This window comes from Cricetulus griseus, chromosome 4, assembly GCF_003668045.3.
Source record: "Cricetulus griseus strain 17A/GY chromosome 4, alternate assembly CriGri-PICRH-1.0, whole genome shotgun sequence".
In the NCBI taxonomy this organism is placed as follows: domain Eukaryota; kingdom Metazoa; phylum Chordata; class Mammalia; order Rodentia; family Cricetidae; genus Cricetulus; species Cricetulus griseus.
Window position 1 is genome coordinate 14,389,818 of NC_048597.1, and position 23,049 is coordinate 14,412,866.

General features: G+C 31.8%; 1 protein-coding gene across 1 annotated transcript in view; it reads right to left on the reverse strand.

Moving 5' to 3' along the window:
* Positions 1-6,698: 6,698 nt before the first annotated feature.
* The window catches only part of Ncam2 (neural cell adhesion molecule 2), a 179,291-nt gene continuing 162,940 nt past the window's right edge, over positions 6,699-23,049 (reverse strand). Inside the window, exons 17-19 of the mRNA XM_035443597.1 lie at positions 11,273-11,477; positions 8,185-8,304; positions 6,699-6,810 (exon numbers count right to left, since the gene is read on the reverse strand). Of these exons, the coding sequence (XP_035299488.1) occupies positions 6,699-6,810; positions 8,185-8,304; positions 11,273-11,477 (437 nt within the window). The remainder of the gene's footprint in view (positions 6,811-8,184; positions 8,305-11,272; positions 11,478-23,049) is intronic.

Below are 23,049 nucleotides of genomic sequence, written 5' to 3' on the forward strand. Positions count from 1 at the left end.
TATGCTAACACAATTTTCAAAACGGAAATACAAAAACAGAATGCCACTTCTAGATGATAAAAGCTACTTTGGAAAATTAAACCACAACAGAGGATGTCTGGGAGAATTGTGTTGAAAAATGCTCCCTTATACAAATTTGACATCTAGTGTTATTGGGGATTTTTGTTGATTTATTTTGCTATATTTCAAAGGCTGATTTTATAGTTGTCTATAAGTAGCTGTATGATAAACAAACAAAAAGAAATTGTAAATCCTCTGTAGAAATGTCTATTTACCAAACCAAAACAAAACAAAAACTCTCTGCAGAAAGGGCAAAACAGATAAAACAAAAATTATGTTTGTTTGTTTACTTTTTAAAAACATAATGTAGTAATTACATTTCTTCCTTTCCTTTCCTTCCTATAGAACCTCATATACCCCTATCTTCTTTCTCTCTTTCAAATTCATGGCCTGTTTTATTCATTGTTACTGCATGCATATATGTATATATTTATGTATTCCTAAATACAACTTGCTCAGGCTGTACAATGTTGCCTGTATGTGTGTTTTTGACTCAACATTTGGTATAGGATAACCAAATACCGGTCTTCATCACTAAGGGAGCCTATTTCTACCACCCTTTCCCGTCCTCGGTTGCCTGAAGTTCTTTGTTTATGGATTATACCTCATTGGATTTTCATTGTCTACTGGTGTCAATCTTCTCAAGCTCATGCTTGTTCAGTCATGGTGATAAGACTTTTGGGGGAGGAATTTCTCTTGTATGCAGGCCAAATTAGACACTAAAATAAATGGGTTTTCATTTCAGAAAAGTAAAATAAAATTGTGATATATAAATATATATGGCCAATTTCTGTAATACCCTTCGTTTAAATTTAATAATGTGAAATCAAATTTCACCATGAAGTTGTAGTGGATATTAGTATTTTAATTTAGATTTATCTAGACTATCTTCATTTTTGCTTTTTCATTTTAACCTGTCCCTTTTGGTTGCTTAGGTACTGCATCCAAAATTTATAACTGCTTGATAAATTATTTCTCCCAAGACTTATTACGTAACTTCATAGATCACCTGGTTTGGGAACAGATCATACCCTATGCTAAAGTATAATTTCCTAAATATGGTAGGATGCCTTAAATTCATACATTGAAAAAATAAATATGCAGAAAACTCAACAAAAACAAAAATGTACCTGAAAACCAGGTAGACCGAAACATCCCTCTGCACAATAATAACAAAAAAGTACCATTGAGACACAATGTCTAGGAACCTATCAGAGAGTAGAGATGTACTGGCCTATGTTAAGATTCACACAAGTTTATTTCCTCATGGTTCCCTTGAATGAAGGTTCCTAATGAAGCTGGTGTAGAATGCCTCTAAGTCAATTGTTAACATCTATTTTTTTCTGATCAGGACACTGGTTGTAGACCATAATACCAGGATTCAAGTGATACTAGATAGTAGAAAGGATTTTTCTTAGGGCTGTGTAGTATCATGTTGGTAAGTTCTGGAAACGAAGATTTTTGTTACATAAAAGCTCTCTCACTACTGAGATATGGTTAGAAAAAACATAAAAGTTGACACTTTATTAAAGTAAAAGTATCTTTACTATTATTATACAAATGGTGAAGAGTGACAATTTTGAAATACCATAAGCCATACTTTCAATGTCTCTCATAAATACAAAACTTCAACATTTGCAGTATACTTTTTACAGTTTAGACATATATATACAGCATTTCATAGGGACATACTATATTGAAATAATAAGAAAACATAATAGTTAACTATACAGATATTGGGTGGAATGTATAAGTTAAAAAATAAATTACTGCATGTTTTAATATCGTTGAATAGAGAATAGCATTCACATACCTCCAAGTGTGTGTGTGTGTGTGTGTGTGTGTGTGTGTAATTGTTTACTATTAAGTTGATTTATTTCTCAGTGGGGTTAGAGACAAACAAACAATATAATTTGTATATGCAAAAACGTTTTAGGTTTTAATGATATTGTTTCTACTGTAGCATGTTTTTGAACATCCTATTTGCAAATCGAATTATAATTTATATAATATGATCTCTGTTTACATGGTCTTCCAAATGCCATTAGGGTATTTTCTCTGCTCTACTATTATTGGCACAAATATTCATCTAAAAATACCTTGATTTTATACCTTGATTAGGCATTTCTGTGTATATTCCATTTTACTTATACTTTCATTTCTTTTTTCCTTAAGTCTTCTGTTTGATATTAATACAAACACTGCAGACATCATTGCTTTACTTATTTTCTTCCATGTGAGGCTAAAAATCAGACAACAAATGATATAACTTTGCAAATAATAAAAAGATAAAATTGTAATATATAAATTTGTATGAGAAATTTCTAAATAATCACCATGAACAATGCCTGGTCAATAACCACAAATATTTTAAAATGATAAAAATTAAAGTGACTAAATTAACTAATTGATTTAAATTATTATAAAGGTATGTAGTAATAATGAAATGTTTTAAGACTATTAAATGTGTTACCAAATAAATATTTATCATTATATATAATATAAAAGGCAGAGATACTTTATAAAGAGAGATAGTTATTATTTTAGTAATCTTGTATACTGTTTTTAAATAGTTGCATCTACATCGGAGAACACAATTTAAAACAAAGAAGGGTGGGGCCTGGGAGAAAATTACATGTACTCAGCACTTACTATTTCTAGGCCTTCATAATATTTTGATTTATACAAACAAACAATTGTTTCATATTAGAATATTAAGACAATATATATTATATTATCTTGAAAAATTTAAATTCTGTGATTAAATTTGAATTGTTAACCAAACACATTTTAAAGTTTAACATATGTAAATATATTTGCTATTTCAATTTTAGACAGAATATTTCAAAGGCTTAAATAAGAAACAGAAATTGGAGATAAGAAAATTCTCATTTTAAAATGATTTTCAGTTTATATGAAGTTTGTTGAAAAAAAAAAGTCCCTCCAAAAGAGAACTCCATGAGGAAATCAAACTAAGCATTTACATCATACTCCATGAAAAATAATGTGATTTTAAATAACTATTATATGATTCACCAATATTTTTAAATTAATATACAAACTTCTATTACAATTTCAATTGTAGGTATTTTGATCTTTGCTTATCTTGTCATCACATGAATAATTTTGATCTCAACAGCAACATTGAAGACCCAAGTGACCCCATAGAAATTACCATGTCTCTAAATAGCATCTCCTCTGTTTCTTAGATCTAACATCACAGTTTTCCCAATATGGAATTATCAACTAGAAAAACAATACAGAACCAATTGAAGTATCTTATGCATGGACTAAAGTACTGTTTTATTGTAAGTGAAAATAAATTCAAGTATATATATTATATATTTTTAGATTCTATGGCTAAGTGAAAGAGGTTGGAATAAAGTTTATTCATTGATTGTAAAAAATTCAGCTTTAATATTACATGTATGATGAAAACATATAAATAGTGATAGTAGTTGTAATTCTTCTTTAACAGAATTTCATGCTAATGTAAAGGCACAAATACCTGTTAATTATTCAAAATAATAGATAAATTTTAATATACAGTTAACTGCTGGAACTTATAATTCATTTAATAAATATTATGTATTTTATGTATATAGATGCTTAACACAAAAATTGATATTAATATGACATTTGTTGGATCCAAAATCTTTTAAAAATTTTGTTGTAGGTATTAATATTAACAAATAAAAGATTTAAAGTCTATTAATGTTAGACATTAGTATAAATAGAAGAGTAATATATCTTATCGACAAAATAATAAATTAACCTGTTGAAATCACAATTTTAATGCATTCAAAAACCATTGTAAATTACTCTTACATATTTGTGTCAGTTTTAAAAATAAAATATGTATTAAAATTCAACTATTAAAATTTCCTCTTATGGGGTTTCAAATACAGATTGACATTTTTTATCTTCTTCCAACCTTATATTTCTCCTTGTTTAAATTGGTTTAAAGTACATATTGTCTTAACAATAGCTAAATTTTTCCTAGTGGACATTTTATTATAATATGGCAGTGAACTTTCAGGTACTAAAATTTACATAAATTCATTTATACTAAAATAGCATTAAAAATAAGATTCAGAATTACTCATAAATTGAGAATTTACTACATGACATTCTCATTTGGAAGTGTTACCAACTGTATGGTCAGGGGAATATCTTTGAAATTTTGAAAAGTTTACCATATCAAGATGTCTGCAGAGCATTTATCTCATGGGAAGAACTGGTTCGGCACCTCCCAGACAACTGAAACCATGCACAGACACTGTCCCAAGTCACCCAATGGCTCCATAGGATGGACAAGAAATTTAGCTCAATGTATATAAACTTAATTCAGTTTCTTTTCATAGAAAATCTGAAGACATGATAAAACTGAAGCTTCAAATTGATAAAACACAAAAAAATACTTTTTTTCTTTTGATTTCTCTGTTCTTGTGGTATAGCACAATATGATAATTCTACACATGCGGAATCGCTTTATAAGTCATACAAATTATTTTAATATCATTAGTTTAAAACCATGTGGTTCTACCCAGGAAAAACCAGTGTTCATGGCTATTGCTTCATAGACACCACTAATACGCTTCTTGACTTTACACAAAACAAACGAATTCAAGTATCTCGACTAGTTTTAGCACATTTGGTACAAAACAAAACAAGCAAAATGAAGTACAGCTTAAAATGGAACCTAAATAACCAGACAAACATAATCTAAACATCCCAAGCAAATCTATCAAGAACATGTTTGATTATCAGTTTTGTCAAAGGGTTACACTGGTTTGTTTGCTTAGTTCAGACACTTCTCAGATTCTTCAATAGGCACAGGTTTCTCTCTCTTTTTTGTTTTCCCTCCCCCCTCTCTCTCTTCAGACTATGCCAGAATGGGCAGCAAGGAGAAATCCCTGCATTAACCCTTAATTTCCAGCAAAGCACTGTGGAGATTGCATCATCTTTACATGCAGTTGGGCATATTCAGTCTAGCGAACAGCCAGCAGATGAGGTACTAGATACAATAAATTAATTTTCTCTGCTTGCATGACAAGTTTAAGTACTTTATACATAAAAGTATTCCAGGGGGCATTAATATTGTATTTAATTTTCATGAAATTACCTCTAAAGAGAGATGGTGTAAGAACATGTCCATCTTCACTGTTAAAAATATCCCTCCAATGAACTATTAGAATGTATTCTCCACTGCATCAATATTGGAGCTACTCACTTGGTACCACAACCCCAAAGGTTGTGAGAAGTAGGAGACTATAGCAACCTTAGGACCTCTGACTTAAGAACCCTGCTCCTCACATATGTACATTGATAGTTACAAATGTGTTTGCCCATTCACATAAGTTAAATCATAGTTCAGAATTTGACCTCAGGGAGTTTGCATAGCTTGTATGTTAGTAACTATCATATTCTTGAATAGTCCTTAAGAAGTGATAATAGAACGTCTATGTTGAATAGGTAAATGTTTGCTTCAATCATAGCTGTTTGGTAAATGTCTTAAAATGAGTTTAAAATGGATTTTAAATTTCACTGTCTAAAATAAAACAATAGTAGCATTTCAATGCTCATTGATTGTTGAATAATTTCACTTTAGCTTATACTTTTAATGTCCATTAGCCACGTTGATTCAATGAGGGATACATGATAATAATGATCACTTAAATCTATACCCCAAAACATAGCTAATATGACTCCAAGTACTTGAAAACAACTTTATTTTTGATAAATTATTGTATAAATAAAAATAATCATGTATTTATAAATATATCAAGACAGCATATTGATATTTTCCCATTTAATTTACTTTATTTGAAGCTGAGGGCAGAAATCAATACCATTTTTACTCATAATACATTTACTTTTTGTGTAACCACTGTGAGTGAATATGGTATACATAAAAAGAGATTTAGGGCATTTTCTAATATAATTTTAAACACAAGTAATCTTTTTTCAGATGTGTAACAATTTTGCCCTTGTATCAGTATATCCAAGATCAATGTCGAAAATGCAATGTGGTCATAAGTTGAAAAGAGATCTCCAACAGTTTTTTTCAATTTCTAATATCTGCAAAAGATAACTGACTGGCTCCTTCAAATTTGGGTTCCCTGAAATTCTCCTAGTGAAAAGCATAACCTTTATTATGTGCCTTCATCTTAATCAGAAAGCCATTTTAAAAGTGATTGCCCAATTAAGATTCATAAACATGCAGAGCTTTCGTACACACTTAGCTCACAATGCTTTTGCTCTGCCTTCCATTGCAATCTAACATTTTAGAGGGCTGAAATACATCTGTTGGTGTTACATGAGACAAAAAATTTAAAAGTAAAGCACTTTAGCCATATAATAAATTTCAGTACTTCAGTCATAGAATCAAACTGATACCAAAAAATTGGTGCCAATCAAGCACTTATACCAAAATTCTTAATAAAATAAACAACCACAACAATAACAACAGAAGGAAATGGACTGTGGCAGGAGGATTTGATCATATGTATATGTGTACAAGCTATTCCAAGCTAGACGTTTCCCAAGAAATTAAGGTCAATGGAATAGTTTTGGTCAAAGTGTCACTGCAATCCAATTGCTCTTTGTGGTGCTGACCAAGGTGCTGAAACTTGCGGTTATGCTTTGCTGTCATCTTCTTTAGACTGGATGATGTCATTAGACACTTTAATTTCTATAGTTTCTGCATTTAGGACTTCTTTTCCATTTTCTTCTTTTAAAGGCAATTTTCTGGAAATTAACAGAGAGATGGCAACCTCAATTTCTAGGGATAATTTAAAACATGTTTCTCTCTGTTTCAACAAGCATTTTGTAAATGAATCCTGCTATTGTTATTACAGAGAAAAAGATTAAAAATATTTTAAAACTTAGTTTTATTCTTTATTCTTTGAAATTATAAAGTTACTCCTTCCTAGTTCTTCCCGCCAACCCTTCCATATGTTGCTATCCTTTAGAGTCATAGCTTCTTTTTTCCATTAATTGTTGTTACATGCATATATGCATATGTATCTACAAATCTATTCTGAAATCCAACCAACCAGTCTCTATAGTGTTCCTTTTAGGAAATTTTTCATGGGTATAACCTTTTAATTTCTTAAAGAGTGTATTATAAAATAAACTAGTATGTAAACTTGTTTGTATTCACCCTTTTAAGAATGTAATGTGATAGAGAATGTGTGGAAAGAGGTATTTATGAATATAGGTGAGCCAAATTGTCCATTGTGAATAACTTAGATTTGATCAGTTAAGTTTAAATTGAACATAATTTGTCAAATGGTAGTGATGCATACCTTTTATCCTAGCACTTGAGAGTCAGGGGCCACTATAAGTTTGAAAAGAGCCTGGTCTACAGAGCAAGTTCAAGGACAGCCAAGGCTATACTGAAAAACACTGTATGAAACCACCCCCAAGATTAAATAAATAAATAAATAATTTTTGAGTTATCAAAAGCCTAACTCGTGACATATGTCTACTATTTGTTTATTATCTTTAATATTTGTCACATGGACTGCCTTAGGATCTTTGCCTATATGTGACATTTGTCTAGCTTGGTCTACTTGTGGGACTCCAAGCAGAAGGAGTAGGGGCTTCCCCTAAACAAGTTGGTTGGCTTTTGCAAACCTATTCTTCATACTGCCTTGCCTTGCTCAACCTTAATACAACAGGAGGAGGTTAGTCCTATAATAACTTGATATTCCATGCTTCATTGATACCCATAGTAGGCCTGTCCTTTCTGAATAGAAACAGAGGAAGAGTTGAGGCTAGTCAGAAAGGAGACAGGGTGGGAGGGGGCCAAGGAACATAAATGGCTGTCAAGATGTTAATAAATGAATAAATTTAATTAATATTCATAAAAACCCATCAACAATTGGTGGGCAGCATGCCATTACATACAATAAATTTGTGAGTTACCAATAACAATACTATCTTGAAATTAAGAGTGATTAACATTATTTAGGAAGTAAATCCTTATATCTTATATTTTATATTTATGTATATGTTCCTTTGGCATTTTTAGTATAATTACTTTCTTCATAATTTTAAAATATTTTTTATCACCTTTCTGATATTTATCCACAAATGTAAGCATTAGTAGCTACGTACTCAGGTTCTGTTAGTGGTGTGGTTTCATTTGGCTCATTTACTGGACTCCCATCTTCATGGTTGGTGATTCTTTCATCCTCTGTTCTCATTTCCACTATTGGTTCTTTTGATCCATCTTTCCTAAAAAAGATAGATTAAAATATTTACTTCTTCAGAGTGTCAAATGCATACCACAGACATACGAGAGACACTTCCTAATTAATCAAATGTGAACATTTTTTCCCTTTAAATTCATATTTTCATTATGTTTTTACTAAGTAAAACATCTTTTTATCATCATAATTGTATTTTTGTTATTGGTGTTGTTTTGTGTTAGGCAAGGTAACAAACATCTGTAAGTCTAGTGCCCAGAAGTCAGTTAAGAAGATTGGGAATTTGAGGCAGGTTTACTATGGAACAAGGCCATGTCTGAAAAAGAAAAAAAAAAAAGGAATATTATTTTGAAAACATAGTGTACATTTTAAATCCCATGTTTTAAAAATCAAAATATTTTATTAACCAAAGTTTATAGTATAAAGATGTTCATGACTAATTTGGAAAAAATGTAAAGTGTAAAATATTTTAAAACACTTAAGAAATTTATAAGAGCATTAGAAACAATCACAAGAAATGCTTCAATTACACAATGCTTGTATGCCTTCACAGAGCTTTAAGAATATATCATAAAAAATGTTTACCACAGGTCTCTGTGCAAAAGTAAACAACAACAAACAAACAATAACTATATGATTTCACCAGATAGAGAACCACAGGAAAGTATTGAGTTGCAAACCGTCATGAAAGAAAGAGAATTTGTACACTAAATTAATTGTACTTTTATTGATATGCCACATAAGCATTCAATTAAGATTGATTTTTGTCCTTTATATGTTGTTTGCAATCTCAAACTGAAGATAATATATTTGAAACTACTGAAATTAATTTATTTGTGTATGATATGTTATGTAGCATGTGTGTGTGTGAGTGTGTGTGTGTGTGTTTAATGTGTCTGGAGGGTGGGTACCGATGTATGTGCTTGTGGAAGAATTATAACGTGGCTTAAATTGAAGTGCAAGAGACAAGAGTAGTAAATCAAACTTGAAGACTAGCACAATAAATAAAGCTTCATTTGGTGACTGAAACTTATGCATGTGCTAATGATTAGTAAATGTAATACTGCTGCACTAGATTTAAAAAAAAATCAACAAGAAAAAGCAACACAATAGGAAATACAAGGAAAGACCCACTCCTACCATATATGGTGAAAAGACATTACTATTTGTAAGCAACATGTGCTTGTTTCAGCCAGCAGTGCTGAAATTATTGATTATGAAATTATTGATAAGAATCTGGATCCAACCTCAAGTGTATGGTAAGTTTAAGTAAAACCAGGAATATCGCAGTTTTGTGGGCATTATAGAAAGCAAACTTAATGAATTGTTATAGATCAAGACTTTCAAAGCAGAATCAAAAATTAGGAAATTATAAAACTGTACAAGTTTAAATTTAAATGTGTGTGTGTTCTTGAATGGCAACGTTTGACATTGAAATGATTCCAGACAATTAAGAGATTAAATAGAAAATGATATATAATAGACATGGTTTATAAAATAACAGAAATAATATGTAGATAATGTTCTTGTTGTGGGGTATTTTGAACTTATAAAATCATTTGAGCATTTTTCTCGGGGTCATTTGCAGAAGACAGTGAAGCTCAAGAAATAGTGTGGCAAGATTAATGCTATAAAAATATGACAATGTTAAAGAGAAAATTTCAAAATATTTGATTGAAATACCCAGAAATGATCATGCCCCAAAGAAAGCACTCTTCAAACAAACAACTCCTAAAACACTACATACAAAATCAACCCTCCACATGTAGTTTTAAATTAGAAAAACAAAATGGGGGATGGATATGTAAATATGAGTAGTAATTAAAGAACTTAAATAAAAAAATTTAAAAAATGTTCAAAATGTTCAACATCTAATTTAAAGAAGAAATAAGAAGTTAATTATAAATGTTTTGATGAGAACCAAATTAGGTAATTTAATATTTTACTGTAACTTTGGCAACTCATTACTGTAGTATTCTTTTGACTTGATGGTACGAAAGCTGTATTCATTACACAATTTACAAAATGTTTAAGATTAATTTTGAGTGGCTCACTGACAAACCTATAAATCTATATTAAGAATTGATTTTAGAATTAGTATTTCTTGTTACTTTCTTCAAAATTGTGTTATGTCACCTTCATGTCTGTTTTTAATGCAGTTTATTTTAGGAGTGAATTTTGTGTGTTTTTATGTAATGCAGTGAATGTTGTATTAGTAGTACAATTTATTGGTTTAATAAAATTTATTTCATTCCACCTAAGGCTCAAGTAATATTGTGGTAAAGGAGACGGGAAGAATATAAAAACCATATAAAAGGAAGGAAAATACAAAGTGACATCTGGGTATGACTTAGCCCTTAACAGTATATGACTATGCCTGAACAGGAGTAGGTCTGCTGATAGGCAAGAATACATGGCAGAGAAGCCTATACTTCCCTAGGGAGTCACGTCTTCAGTTTTGTTCCCACTGGAGAATCAAGCAGACCCAAATGGAAAGTTTTAAACACATTGCCACAACAAGGCCCCCAAGGTTAAGTTGAGTGAGTCACAAAACCGAGCATGATCCACAGACAGACATGGATGTTAGTAATAGTGAAAGATATAAGAGTGTAGGGCCAGAAAGTAATCAAAATGATTGTATATAAAAAAGCAAAAAGAAAATAAATTAGTAGTAATTGCCTTGGGTTGGGACATTAGTGTAACATTGATTTGGAAAGAGCACAAATGAACTATGTATAGATGCATTCATAGTCTTGCTCTTTAAAAAGAATTTGTCAAGGATATATTCAGATTAGTGAGAATGAGTCAGTTGGAATATTCTGTGTATATGTTGGTATGTATATAGATTATACAGATTTAAGGTCAGTACAGACAGTAACATTTGTGTTGTATTCTAGTTAAACACCTGGTGTGGCTCAGAAGACAGCCCCAAACTAAGGACACAAGTTGAATTTGTGCTTCACTCCTGGGAGGTGGTGTTGATGTCTGATACTCACAGATATGCTGCCTTTCCTTCTTCAATCTCTTTGCTTTTTCCACTGGAGCCACTCTTCTTCCCACAGACTCTCCTGGTAATGCACATCAGTAACCCACACTGGCGAACGAAGAAGCAGCTGACATCTGTGACCACAAGGATTAGCAAAAGGGCAGCGACTCCAAGGCCAATGATGGCTCCTAGCCCAAGGCCATTGAAAAGTGTGTCTTAAAAAAGAAAACAAACTCCATAAAATCTCCACAATGCAAAGTATGAAGAATTATCTTAATGTAATTTCTAATTTGACATTTAATAACTAATAAGATATATATAGACGAAGAAAACATGTAGTAGGGACCAGCAGGCTGCAATATCTTGATTATTGGGACATACTGTCTGGCTATAAAACCATATTCTAATAAATGACATGTTAATAAGTTAATTATTTTTCAACCTTTATTTAGAAAGAGGATGAGTAACTTCTATTCAATATCGTCCTCGATTCACTGTAGGGAAAACTTATCATGAACCATACATAACCAGAAAGTCAGTCAAAGTTAATCACACTGTGAAAAAGAAGCTTTATTATTTTTATTAGTGAAGGATTACATAAGTGTTCAGGATGATGGTATTTCTGCATTCTAACTGAAACTTAAATGAATGGCTCCAAGCACTTGGCTTTGACAGAGGCAACAGATTTTTAAAAACCTGTTAAGAATAATTTTGAAATCATCACTTCAAAATAGTGTTTGCTTCTGGTTTTTTTGTTTGGTTTTTTTGGCAGGTAATATTTTTGGCAGGTAAGATTAAAAGCACTATACAGGTGTGATTTTTTATAAGATTCTTTGTTAGTTGTTATATTACTAAGACACAGTTCTAAGATGGACTGATTTTCCTTGGCATGTGTTTGTGGGTAATACCCAGTGTCATTCTGACCGTGTCTGTGAATAGGTGCCGGGGAGGAGGAAGGGACAGAGAAGTAGAGATATTGAGAGTCAGCTAGTAATGCAAACAAGTCAATGATACTATACCTGTAGCTGAATATGACAAGATTATACAATCATAAAGGTGTAGGTAGGAAGATGGGTAGCATAGATAATAAACTGAATATTGTATTATCTAGAGGATAAGATGGTATTGTAACTACTCCATATACTTATACTTAAGAATATTAATGTATTCTAAGAATTGTAAATGGCATTATTGTACATCTCTTTAACTATAAAATCTATTTATTATCAAAAATAAAATTAAATGATCAGCCCATAATTACTATGGAACTGAAAAATGAAAGTTATATATGCTTCTGTGATACATACATAAATTATGCATAAAACTGGAGTTTTATCTGTAAAGTCCTGTGTAAAACCTCCATGGATTGCTTGCTATACATGACCCAAAAACCAAATTTCCAAAAAGGCAAGTAGGAAAGAATGCACGTGAGATGAGAATTCATACCTCTTTAAATTCCTCTCACAGCTAAACAAAGCACATGGCAATACATTTTACAGATCTGTGTTGCTATGCCTGCAGAATGAGAGATCTCACATATGCCTGTGGTTAAACTGGAGCTAAATTGCAAGTTTGTCTTGCTCATGATAAACCATGGGCCAGCAGAAACTGCTAAATACTGAATACTCCTTAAAAAATAAGTTTTAAAAAGTAACTGATGAATCCTGGTTGGCTTTGTAATAATAATAAATATTTTGTGTATAGTAATTTGGAGCTTTTATAAGTATATTGATATCCATTTCTATATTTAGGAAAGTTTTTACTTGTAAAACATTTTATAATAATAACTTATGTAAAAAACTTTTCATTTCCGAGAAAAATAAAATTAAACACTTTAAATTTGAGAATAAATGTGTAATATTTGAATTATTGTCATATAAAAGTAAAATATATTTTAATGCTAATGCACAATGCAAAAAAGAAAAATATATTTTGCTACCATGATAACAATATTAAGTATAATATGTTTATATTATAAATATTTCCTTTTCATTTTTCTTAATTTTAATAATGGCTAAAATATACATTTAAATAACCTCATATAATAGTGATTAAGAAGGCTGTCTTCAGCCACCTGCCACCAATTTACTACGGAATAGTTTCATTTACTTATAGTTTGAGTTTTCAATGCTGACCTATGTGTACACATAAGAGAATCTTGTGATTTGAAAGGTAACTTGAGTTTCACAGACATGAAAGAATCTCTAATATAAGCTAACAGTGTGATTTAATTGTACAGCAAACTGGAATGGAACACTAGTCATCAGTTCAAGTACTTGAAATTCACATTTGCAATTTTTAGAACATTTATAATGACATATTATAATTTCATGAAAAAAATCACATAGGAAAATATTTTTTTCAGTTCTACATTATTCAAAGGAAAACTGATATCCAATAAAATCTTTTACCCTGTTGAAGACAATGGATTGTAGAATAAAGACTCAAGGTTTTATCCAAATAATTGCAAATGCTAACAATGTTGGATTTCACCAAATAAAGATAAGAATTAAGTAGAGTACATATGTTATTTTATATAATATTCTTTTTTCTTTCTTTTTTGTTTGTTTCTTGAGACAGGGTTTCTCTGTATAGCTTTGTAGACCAGGCTGTCCTCAAGAAATCTTCATGCCTCTGCAGCCAAAGTTCTGGGATTAAAGGTGTGTGCCACCACAACCCAGCCATTGTAGTCTTATAAAATTATTTATTATACATTTTTAATGAAGACAATAAACTACATAACATATTTCAGTCATAAATTTCTTTTCATGTTATTTCTATAAGAATGAAATATTTGTTAGAAATGAGTAGGGTAAAAGTGGTTAAGCATTAAGCGTTTAGTTGCTTATGGCTACTATTCAAATCAATAAGAGTACCGTTGGAAAGTTTCTGCATTCTACTACTCAGCTATATTGCTCCAACTCTAAGAGATTTACATATTAGACACCAAACCCACGTAATTACAAAATTGTTTTCAAATTGTAAGGTGAAGCACTAACATAGAAAAAAGGGAATTAAATTCAAATTTGTTTTGTGCATGTCGTATACTTCTGTTATACAAGACATCCATTTCTGCAAAAATGAATTATTTTGACATGAAGTTTATTATACTTGGGAATTTGTATATGAGTATAAAATTTCATTGTTCTAATAGATTCAGAGCAGCCTTACTATTTGAATCCTTAGTTTAGTACATTAATTGAAATATATTTCTTGTGTGTACATTCATTTTGTCCTAAGTTTATTAAAAATTCTTTCAGTACTTGGCAAGCATTGCTAATGACACAGAGAACTAATTATATACATTATTTTAGACATTCGTTACTATTTTTATTAAAGATTTTTCTCAGTGGATTTTTTTAAAATAAGTTAAAAGTACAGAAAATAGAGCAGATACTCCCAATTATTTTGGTTTTTAATATGCTATTACATATTGAATGCTCTTTGCTCCCACATTAGTGATGGGTCTCTAAAAGTCTTGGTAAATGCTGCTGGCTAGTCCAGCTAGACCCACACTATTTTAACTATCTATCGATAACCTTGGGATCACAATATGTGTATGCTCTGTGCAAAAGAAGTTGCAAACATAAACATGAAGTACATATATCTTATATCTCTGTGAACTTTGTCTATTGAAGAATAAATAAGGACCACCTCAGCTTTAATCACGCCCAGAATAAATAAATTTGTGTGGTGATTTTGAGCAATTCTGAATGAAGAATTTAAATTAATCGAAGATGTTATAATATTCTGTTTAAAATACAACCATTAAACAGCAAGTGGTTGAGAGTGCACTGTGTAACAAAAGAAATTCAAAACATTGATACAATGTAATAAAGTTCACACAAAAATGTGTCCTGAAAATAGTTTTAGAAACTATATGTGATGAAGCATACTCAATGAATCTTCCTTAAGAGTTATTTCTATAAATGAAAGGCTCATTTAATTCAAATTTAAAGTGTTTGAGAATATCTCAGGTTAGAATCTAAGGGACAAGATGTGGGAAGGAAAGAGGCTAACATTAACTCATATGGAACCAGGCTCCTCCCAGGGCCATTTCACTGCTTTTGGTCCCCACTGCATGGCTGCCACCAGGAAGCACTGTAGATATAGAAGCCTAACTTCGGGGCACCAATAAAGAGATAAAAGGAAAATCAATTAAGGTTATAGAAAACGACTGGGCTGTGATTCCAGAACAAAGATACCTGATGCTACTTGACAGGAGGAGACTGCGAAAACCGAAGCAATTATGCCACTGGAGTCGTTAGCTGCTCAAAATACAACTGTCTAGGAGAGTGATCTCGTGGATTCAACCAACCAGGCAAACAAAGGCAACTGCAGCTGTGACCCAAGGAGTTCAGGGACCGCCCAGTTACAGCAGGAATTGGCGACATTTCTATATTAGTTACTTAGCCATACAAGCTTGAAAATAACAGAGAACCACTGTTTCCAAGCATGGTGTAGCAGAGAGTATGAGCAAGCCATTTTGAGAGTTCACAGCCTACAGTTGTGAAGATGAAGCAAAGTCACAGTAGTGACCCACTATTTTGGAGATACCACAGTTATGAGGCATCAACTAAGAAAAAAAGCAAGAAGATATATATATATATATATATATATATATATATATATATAGAGAGAGATAGAGAGAGAGAGAGAGAGAGAGAACATCTGTGATGCAAACAGCAGATCTCGAGTATGAGGTCTCCTTAAATCCCTTGCCAGTAAAATAGTTCTGTCACAAAACCCACATGGTAGAAATGGCGATACAGGATTTGGTTTTATTTTCCTTAATGCATTATGGTCTTGCTTTTGTCTAACCAGTCTTTGCTATTACTCCAATTTTTGCTTTTGTTAAGAGGATGATTCTTCTGTGCCATTGTCAGTAAAACCCATTCAACTTACATGTTAATGTTATAAGGGCTCAAAGTTAAAAGCTTCCTGACTTTATAATTGAGAGAGTGGGTGGTGCAGGCTCTGGGTACTTTTTAAGTTAGTACCCAGAGATAGCCATAAGTTTTTGGATGCTAGGGTACAATGTGGTTTAAAGTGAGAACTCTTATGAGGCTCTTATGTTTGAACACAGCTGGAGGCACTCTTGGGGATGATTTTGGAGACATTAGAAGATAATGTTTTGCTTGGGGTGACCAGTCACACTTCTTGTTCTCTTTATCCTTTCTGTAACTGCAGTCTAACCAGCTGCCTTGTGTACTGTTGCAATGTTTCTGTAACATGATGAACTAAATCACCTCAAACTGGATGCCAAAATACAGCCTTCCTCCCTTATATTGTCCTTATTGGTATCTTAGCACAAGAGGTAGAAAAGGAACTACAACACCAAGGAAAAGAAAGACCTGAAAAAGAAAAAAGACCTAAATAATGAAACCTTTAAAATACTGTAGAATGAAATTGAAAAATAAAAAATGGAACAATTGTTCACACCATAGATTGGGAGAAAGAATACTGCGAAACTGACAAAGTCACCAAAACACATCTATTGATTCAATACAATCCCCTACATACATGCAATTGCAATCTCCATAGAAACATACAAAAATAACTTTAAAATTCGTATGGAAGCATAAAAGTCTCTGAAAGACAAACTAGCCTGGCCCAAGGTTCATGTTCCCTAGATACTTTTTAATCCCTTAATACTACAAATGTGTATGCAATAAGAAACTGGAAGTGAAAATGTCTGGGATCAGAAAGGGGCATAATGATACGGGTATGAAAGAAGGGTGAGAAGAAGAACGCTGAGGAAGGCTAGAGTGTGCTCAATATGCTGCAATCATTTATGAAAATAACAAAATTGAATTAATTCATAAAAAGAAAACTAAAGTTTGAATACATTAATATTTTGAAAGTATAAAATATAATAATCAGATATGCTACTCATAAATCAGTTTAATATTTTTCAGCCCGAGAGATATTTGTTTTGTGACTTAAAGAGGCCTTATTACCTCCATCTGAAATTTTTGTTAGTTCTTTGACTTTCCTTCATTCATATTATACTTGAAATACTAGTGTTTTGGATTTCCACAAATTTAAAATCATAGAAGCAAGCCAGTCCCTTTTTTATTTGTTATATTTGAATACTTTTATTGAAATGTTAAGTGGTGCTTCTCCCTATTATAATATAAGGTCAATTAGTTTTTTCTAGTTATATATTATACTATAAAATCATTATATGAGTGTTGGAAAGCACAGAAGCCACACGGGTGTATCTACTCCTGCTACCATATTAAATATTCTTAGTATAAAATATTCCTCTAAATTTTTATCTGTCTACATGCAGATTGAATAAAGTCTTAGACTTCAACAAAGTTTCCATGTACAGTTAATTAACATATGAGTTCACAACAGATCACTAGCCACAGAATGAATGTCAGTAGGGTACTCAGACACAAATGGGAGATCTATATCACTCCCAGAACCCACCAGGCTCAGGGATAATCTTAATAAAAATATGTTTTAGAAAGAGACTCTGAACTATCAAAATGAAAATGTCAGTGAAACTGGTGACTATTATGGAGTAACAACACACAGTTAGGAAGATTTGTTCACTAAAGGGGTTAAATTTTTAGGTTAGCAATAATGTATAGTTATTTACAAATATGCATGGAAAGAAGTCTTAAATATTTTTATGAACTTCTATTCTTTTCAAATGATGCCCAGATATATTAGTAGAAAAATAATTGTCATTGTTTTAAATTAATTGTGTTTTTATTTATAGTAAAGGGACTTTCTGAATTAATCTAAGGGATTGAACATAATATATTTGTATATCTAGCAGAGTTTAAGATAGCATTTCAAAATAATTCATGTATATATTGATAATCTCCATGTCACAATATTTGTTCTATCATAGAATGGAAAAGAAGAATAAATTTGGAATTATAAATATCAGCCAATTTATATAAAACCATGAATACTATCAATCCTAGAGCAAAAGGACAATATATATATATATTATATATATATATATATATATATATATGCTGTTTTTCTCATCCTTATTACGCTGGGAGCCTCCAGCATTCATCTGGCTCTTGCCTTGTCCTGAGTAGATAAATCTATCCTGTTTTAATTCATATTAATTTCCATCAGTAACAAATATATGAATATCTGCAGTTTCACTGTCCAGTTGATGGTTTATAACAGCAATGGACAGAGTGCTAAAAATCATTGCAGATTTCACCAATGAGGATGCATTAAAATATTATTTGTTATACATTAAAAAATGTAAATTAACCAGAAATAACTACAACACAATGATTGGAGTAGGAATATATCTTCCCCGAGACTACTTTTCAATTACTTCCTGAATATGTTAGGTAAAAAATTGAATTCAGTATACCACATATCTTTAATTCATATTTTCATGCTTATTTTTATCAAAACTACCATTTTTTCCATTCTATGATTTTGTTTGAGATCTTCAATCAAGTAATATGATGAATAGAAAACAACATAAAAATTATAAGCACAACTATAAAAGATAAAAATTTTCATCTTTAATGACTACGCAAGTATTTAACATTAACTTTTAATTCTGTTTTTATGTGCATAGGTATTTCGACTGCATATATGTCTGTATACCATGTGCATGTCTGTTATGCAGGGAGACTAGATGAGGGTATCAAATATTCCACCATGTAGGTGCTTGGAATTGAACTCAGGTCCTCAGCAAGAACAGCTACATATCTAAACCACTGACCCATCTTTATAGCCCTTTATTTATATTTTAATATTTTACTATGCTTTCTCATGTACAATTGATTCTGTTCATGATATTCCTTTGAAGAAAATACATTTCTACCATCCTGACAAAATATTCATTGGAAAATTTTAAAATTAATCTGATTGAAAGTTGGGTAAACTAGTGTTGGTACAACATGTAGTACCATAAACAATCCTAGCATTATATGTTATATGTCTGAAAACATTATTGTTATTAAGGAACAATAATCAGAAAGCCTCTCTTAATGGAGTACATTCTAATGGAGAACCATGAATTAAATTTAAATTTTAAAATAAGATAAGAAGCTGAGGACATCACACACATATTTAACCTTAGAACTCAGGAGACAAAGACAGGTGGAACAATTAGTCTGAAGCCAGCCTGGTCAACAGAGTGGGTACCAGGACAGCCAGAACTACACAGAGAAACCCTGTCTGTCTAAAATAAATAAATAAATATATAGATAGATAAGCAAAATTAACTTTGATTATAAGTAAATTACATGATGTGTGGAATTACACCAGCCTATGCAAGTTTTATGACCATTCTTAGAATCATGTCAAATATTTTTCTGTGTTTTTAAAATTTTACATACTGTATCTGTCATGGTTTTTATATAATTATACATAAGCAAAAAATTATATTCAAATAAACCAGTAAGTCAATATGTAGTTTCTGTTTATATGATTTCCTAACTGGCTTTTGATAATGTTGTCTGCAACAGCTACAAATTATTTTAGGTATTATTTTTTTCTTTTTCAAAATCATAATATGAAGTTCACAACTAAATTTTCAATATTCTGTAAGTGTGGATAAACTCAGAAGCTGTTACTGATATATCTGTTACCTACTACAATAACTTTCACTACATTGCACTAGGATGTTTTTGTCTGTTCTTTATCTCTGCTGATGTGTATTCAGTTTGGTGAAATATTTGCAGACAATTCTTGACTTGCCATCAGGATTTATTTTGTTAATATATCTCCAGAATACAAGCACAAAGAATACAAGTCTCATCACTTATTCTCTTTGACGTTTCTATTTTTTACTAACTTGGTTGTCATCACAAGTTTCAGATACATAGATTAGTGTAACCTTTAGTATCATGGATATCCAAACCTCTTTCCAGATTATTTTGTACAAATAGACAGCAAAGAATTCAAAAGAAGAAAAGAAAGGAAGGAAAGAATGGAAGGAAGGAGAAGGAAGAGAATGAAAGAATAAATAAATGAAAGGAAGGAAGAAAGAAAGGGATTAAGAGAGGGAGAAAGAAAGAAAGGAAAGTGAGAAAGGAGAGCAAAAGGCAGCAATGGTGAAACAGTATTCTTATCTAAATTAATGATTGAATTTGGGATAAAAAGTAACTGGTAAGGGCTATTTGAAATAATACACTGTTGGGATATGTAAAATGGATATTATTTAATCAAAATGTACCAATGTACTCTATGCTTTTCCCTGTAACACTAATGCTTTTGTTCATACATATGTTTGTACATGTATATAGGGAAAGTTAGGAATTAAATATTTGAAAAAGACGTTTTTTCTAAATGTATTCTTTTTAACTTTCTCATTATTATATCAAACAACTCTAGTATGAAGTTGTGAAAATAAACTAACAGTAAGGCAAAAAATGTCTTCACTAACGTCTTCTAATAACTGAGAGTGTTTGATTGATTTACCATATCTAAAATGTAGGTGGGAGAGCCCAGCAAGTTTTTTTCCAGTGTTCAGGCAAACATGACAAAGGGCTGGGGAAATGGGGGCGATGGCTCAGTAGATAAATCCCTGCGGTGATTGAATATACACTGGAGTTCAGATTACCCAGATGCCCTAGGAAACCTGGTCATGTATGGGGGCATTATGTAATCCCAGCAAGCAAAAGACAAAGACTGGGTGGACCCTGGAGATGCAGCTACCTAAAGTGGTTGAATCAGCGAGTTCGGGGATCGGATAGAGACCTTGACTTCAAACTCAAAGTTCAGATCAGTTGAAAAAGAAACCTGACATCATTCTCAGGATGTTACACACACATGAACAGTGTGCGTATTTACTCCCACATCACACACTTTCAAAACACACACCCACATATCCACACATTCCATGCACACACATTAAAAGAAAGATGATAAAAAGATGACATTCAGATGGCTCTGGAAAAATGACAACGTGCAACTCCACAATTCCATAAGTGAGAATGAGGGCAAAGACTCAGAGGCAGCTCAGTTTTGTCCTCTCGGGATTATGTGTCAGCCTCCCGGGATCACATGTCAGCTACCAGCCTCTCTCTTCTGTGTCTGCTTCAATTTCTCAAAGTCATGTCCTTAATATAGAAGCCACTAATAGCACACTAACATGGAACTATTCAAATTATCTGGCCAAAACAGACTTCAAAATATTCTCCAAAATATTAAAGACATTAGCCTGTTGACAGTAGTTTCCTCTTTAGCCTTTTGCGAACCCTTCTAAGTTTTATTCTAAAATCTTCCAAATCCACACAAATGCCTCCTTGGCTTCCTTCCTTCCTTCCTTCCTTCCTTCCTTCCTTCCTTCCTTCCTTCCTTCCTTCCTTCCCTCCTTCCTTCCTTCCTTCCTTCTTTCTGCCTTCCTTCCTTCCTTTTTTCTTTTTTAAACAGGAAGGATTTTATTTTTTTCAGGTCATGAGTCTTTCTCCTTGTCTCACCTAGCGAGTATAAGGAGTATAACAGGGTTTTGCCAGCCTGTAAAATAAAGTCAGGAGAATTGAAAATATATAAATAATGTATCTAATGTTAACGAGTACATAAGGGGCATAATATTAGAAAAGGGAAATTTAAAGTGGTAGTGAGGGTTTGTTTAGTTATTCAATATTGAGTTCTAAAATTTTAGGCCTTCAAATAGAACAGATAAATAAATAGACTAATCAAAACACAAACGATTAACCTGGGTTATCTGTTATCAACAAAGCTTCAAAATAACACTCTTTTTTCAAATGAGGTTATGAAGGCACTAATTACCCCCAGTAAGGGAGGGAAGAACTGCAAAGCAGGAGGGCATTGCAGGATTAGCTAAGGCACTGGCACAACTCCCTCTTTCCAATATAATTTGCATTTTCAGTCTTTACAGTCATGGGATCACCCAGGTTGTGGTATCCTTGAATGAGATGAGGAATGTAACATGAAGTCTCTTGTATTATTGTTTATTTAAGTTAACAAGTGAATGTGCTTCTGTTAGCATAGCTTCCAATACTTTATTTCACAGAGAACAATGTCACCGCATAAAATCTATCAACTCTTTCTTTCTCTCCCCTATTCCTATGTGACATTATTCTCTGGTAACATGATGGTGGGTGCAAGTCACACATCTTTCCATAAGCACTAAATGTCGGACAGCAAGAGTGAACTCTAAGGTAGATAAGGACTATTTGAGGACCATGTGGGTTCAGTTTCCACAGAGGTGGCGGGAAGTTTGGTCTAAGAAATTAGCAAAGGGAAACAATTGGTATGAAGAAAGGCTGTGGAGAAACTTGAGTCTTCTCATTTTGATTTAGTTGCAATTCTAGAGTCTGTGAAATAAAGTCCTCAAAATAGGAATAATATAACAATGGTTAAACACTTGGATGGGAATGGCACTATATGTTAGTTGAGGATCATTAGAAAAACAAAATTCACTCTTTTATCCTTGAACATTAGGTGTCATAGTTAATGAAGAGAGACACACATGAAAAGTTGTATACTTTGGCTTCCTAGTTTAAAATGATAGAACTTACTATTGAATGCCACTACACCCTGCTCTTTATCATATTTTTCTTCGGTCAAATAAACTTTCTAATAATAATATGTACAGGCTTAAATGAAAATCCCAAAAGCTTGGGAAACTTTATATTGAATATTTTGTGCATTTGAAATTCAGCTTCTGTGAAAACTAATAGAAAAATTACATTTCAATATTTAGCTTATGGTTTATTTAAAAATAGTAATGAAAATTTGAAAGAAATGAATTTATCCATGTTTAAAAAGCTTCTATTTTGTATACTTATTTTTGAACATTTAAATGTTGAGAAAATGATA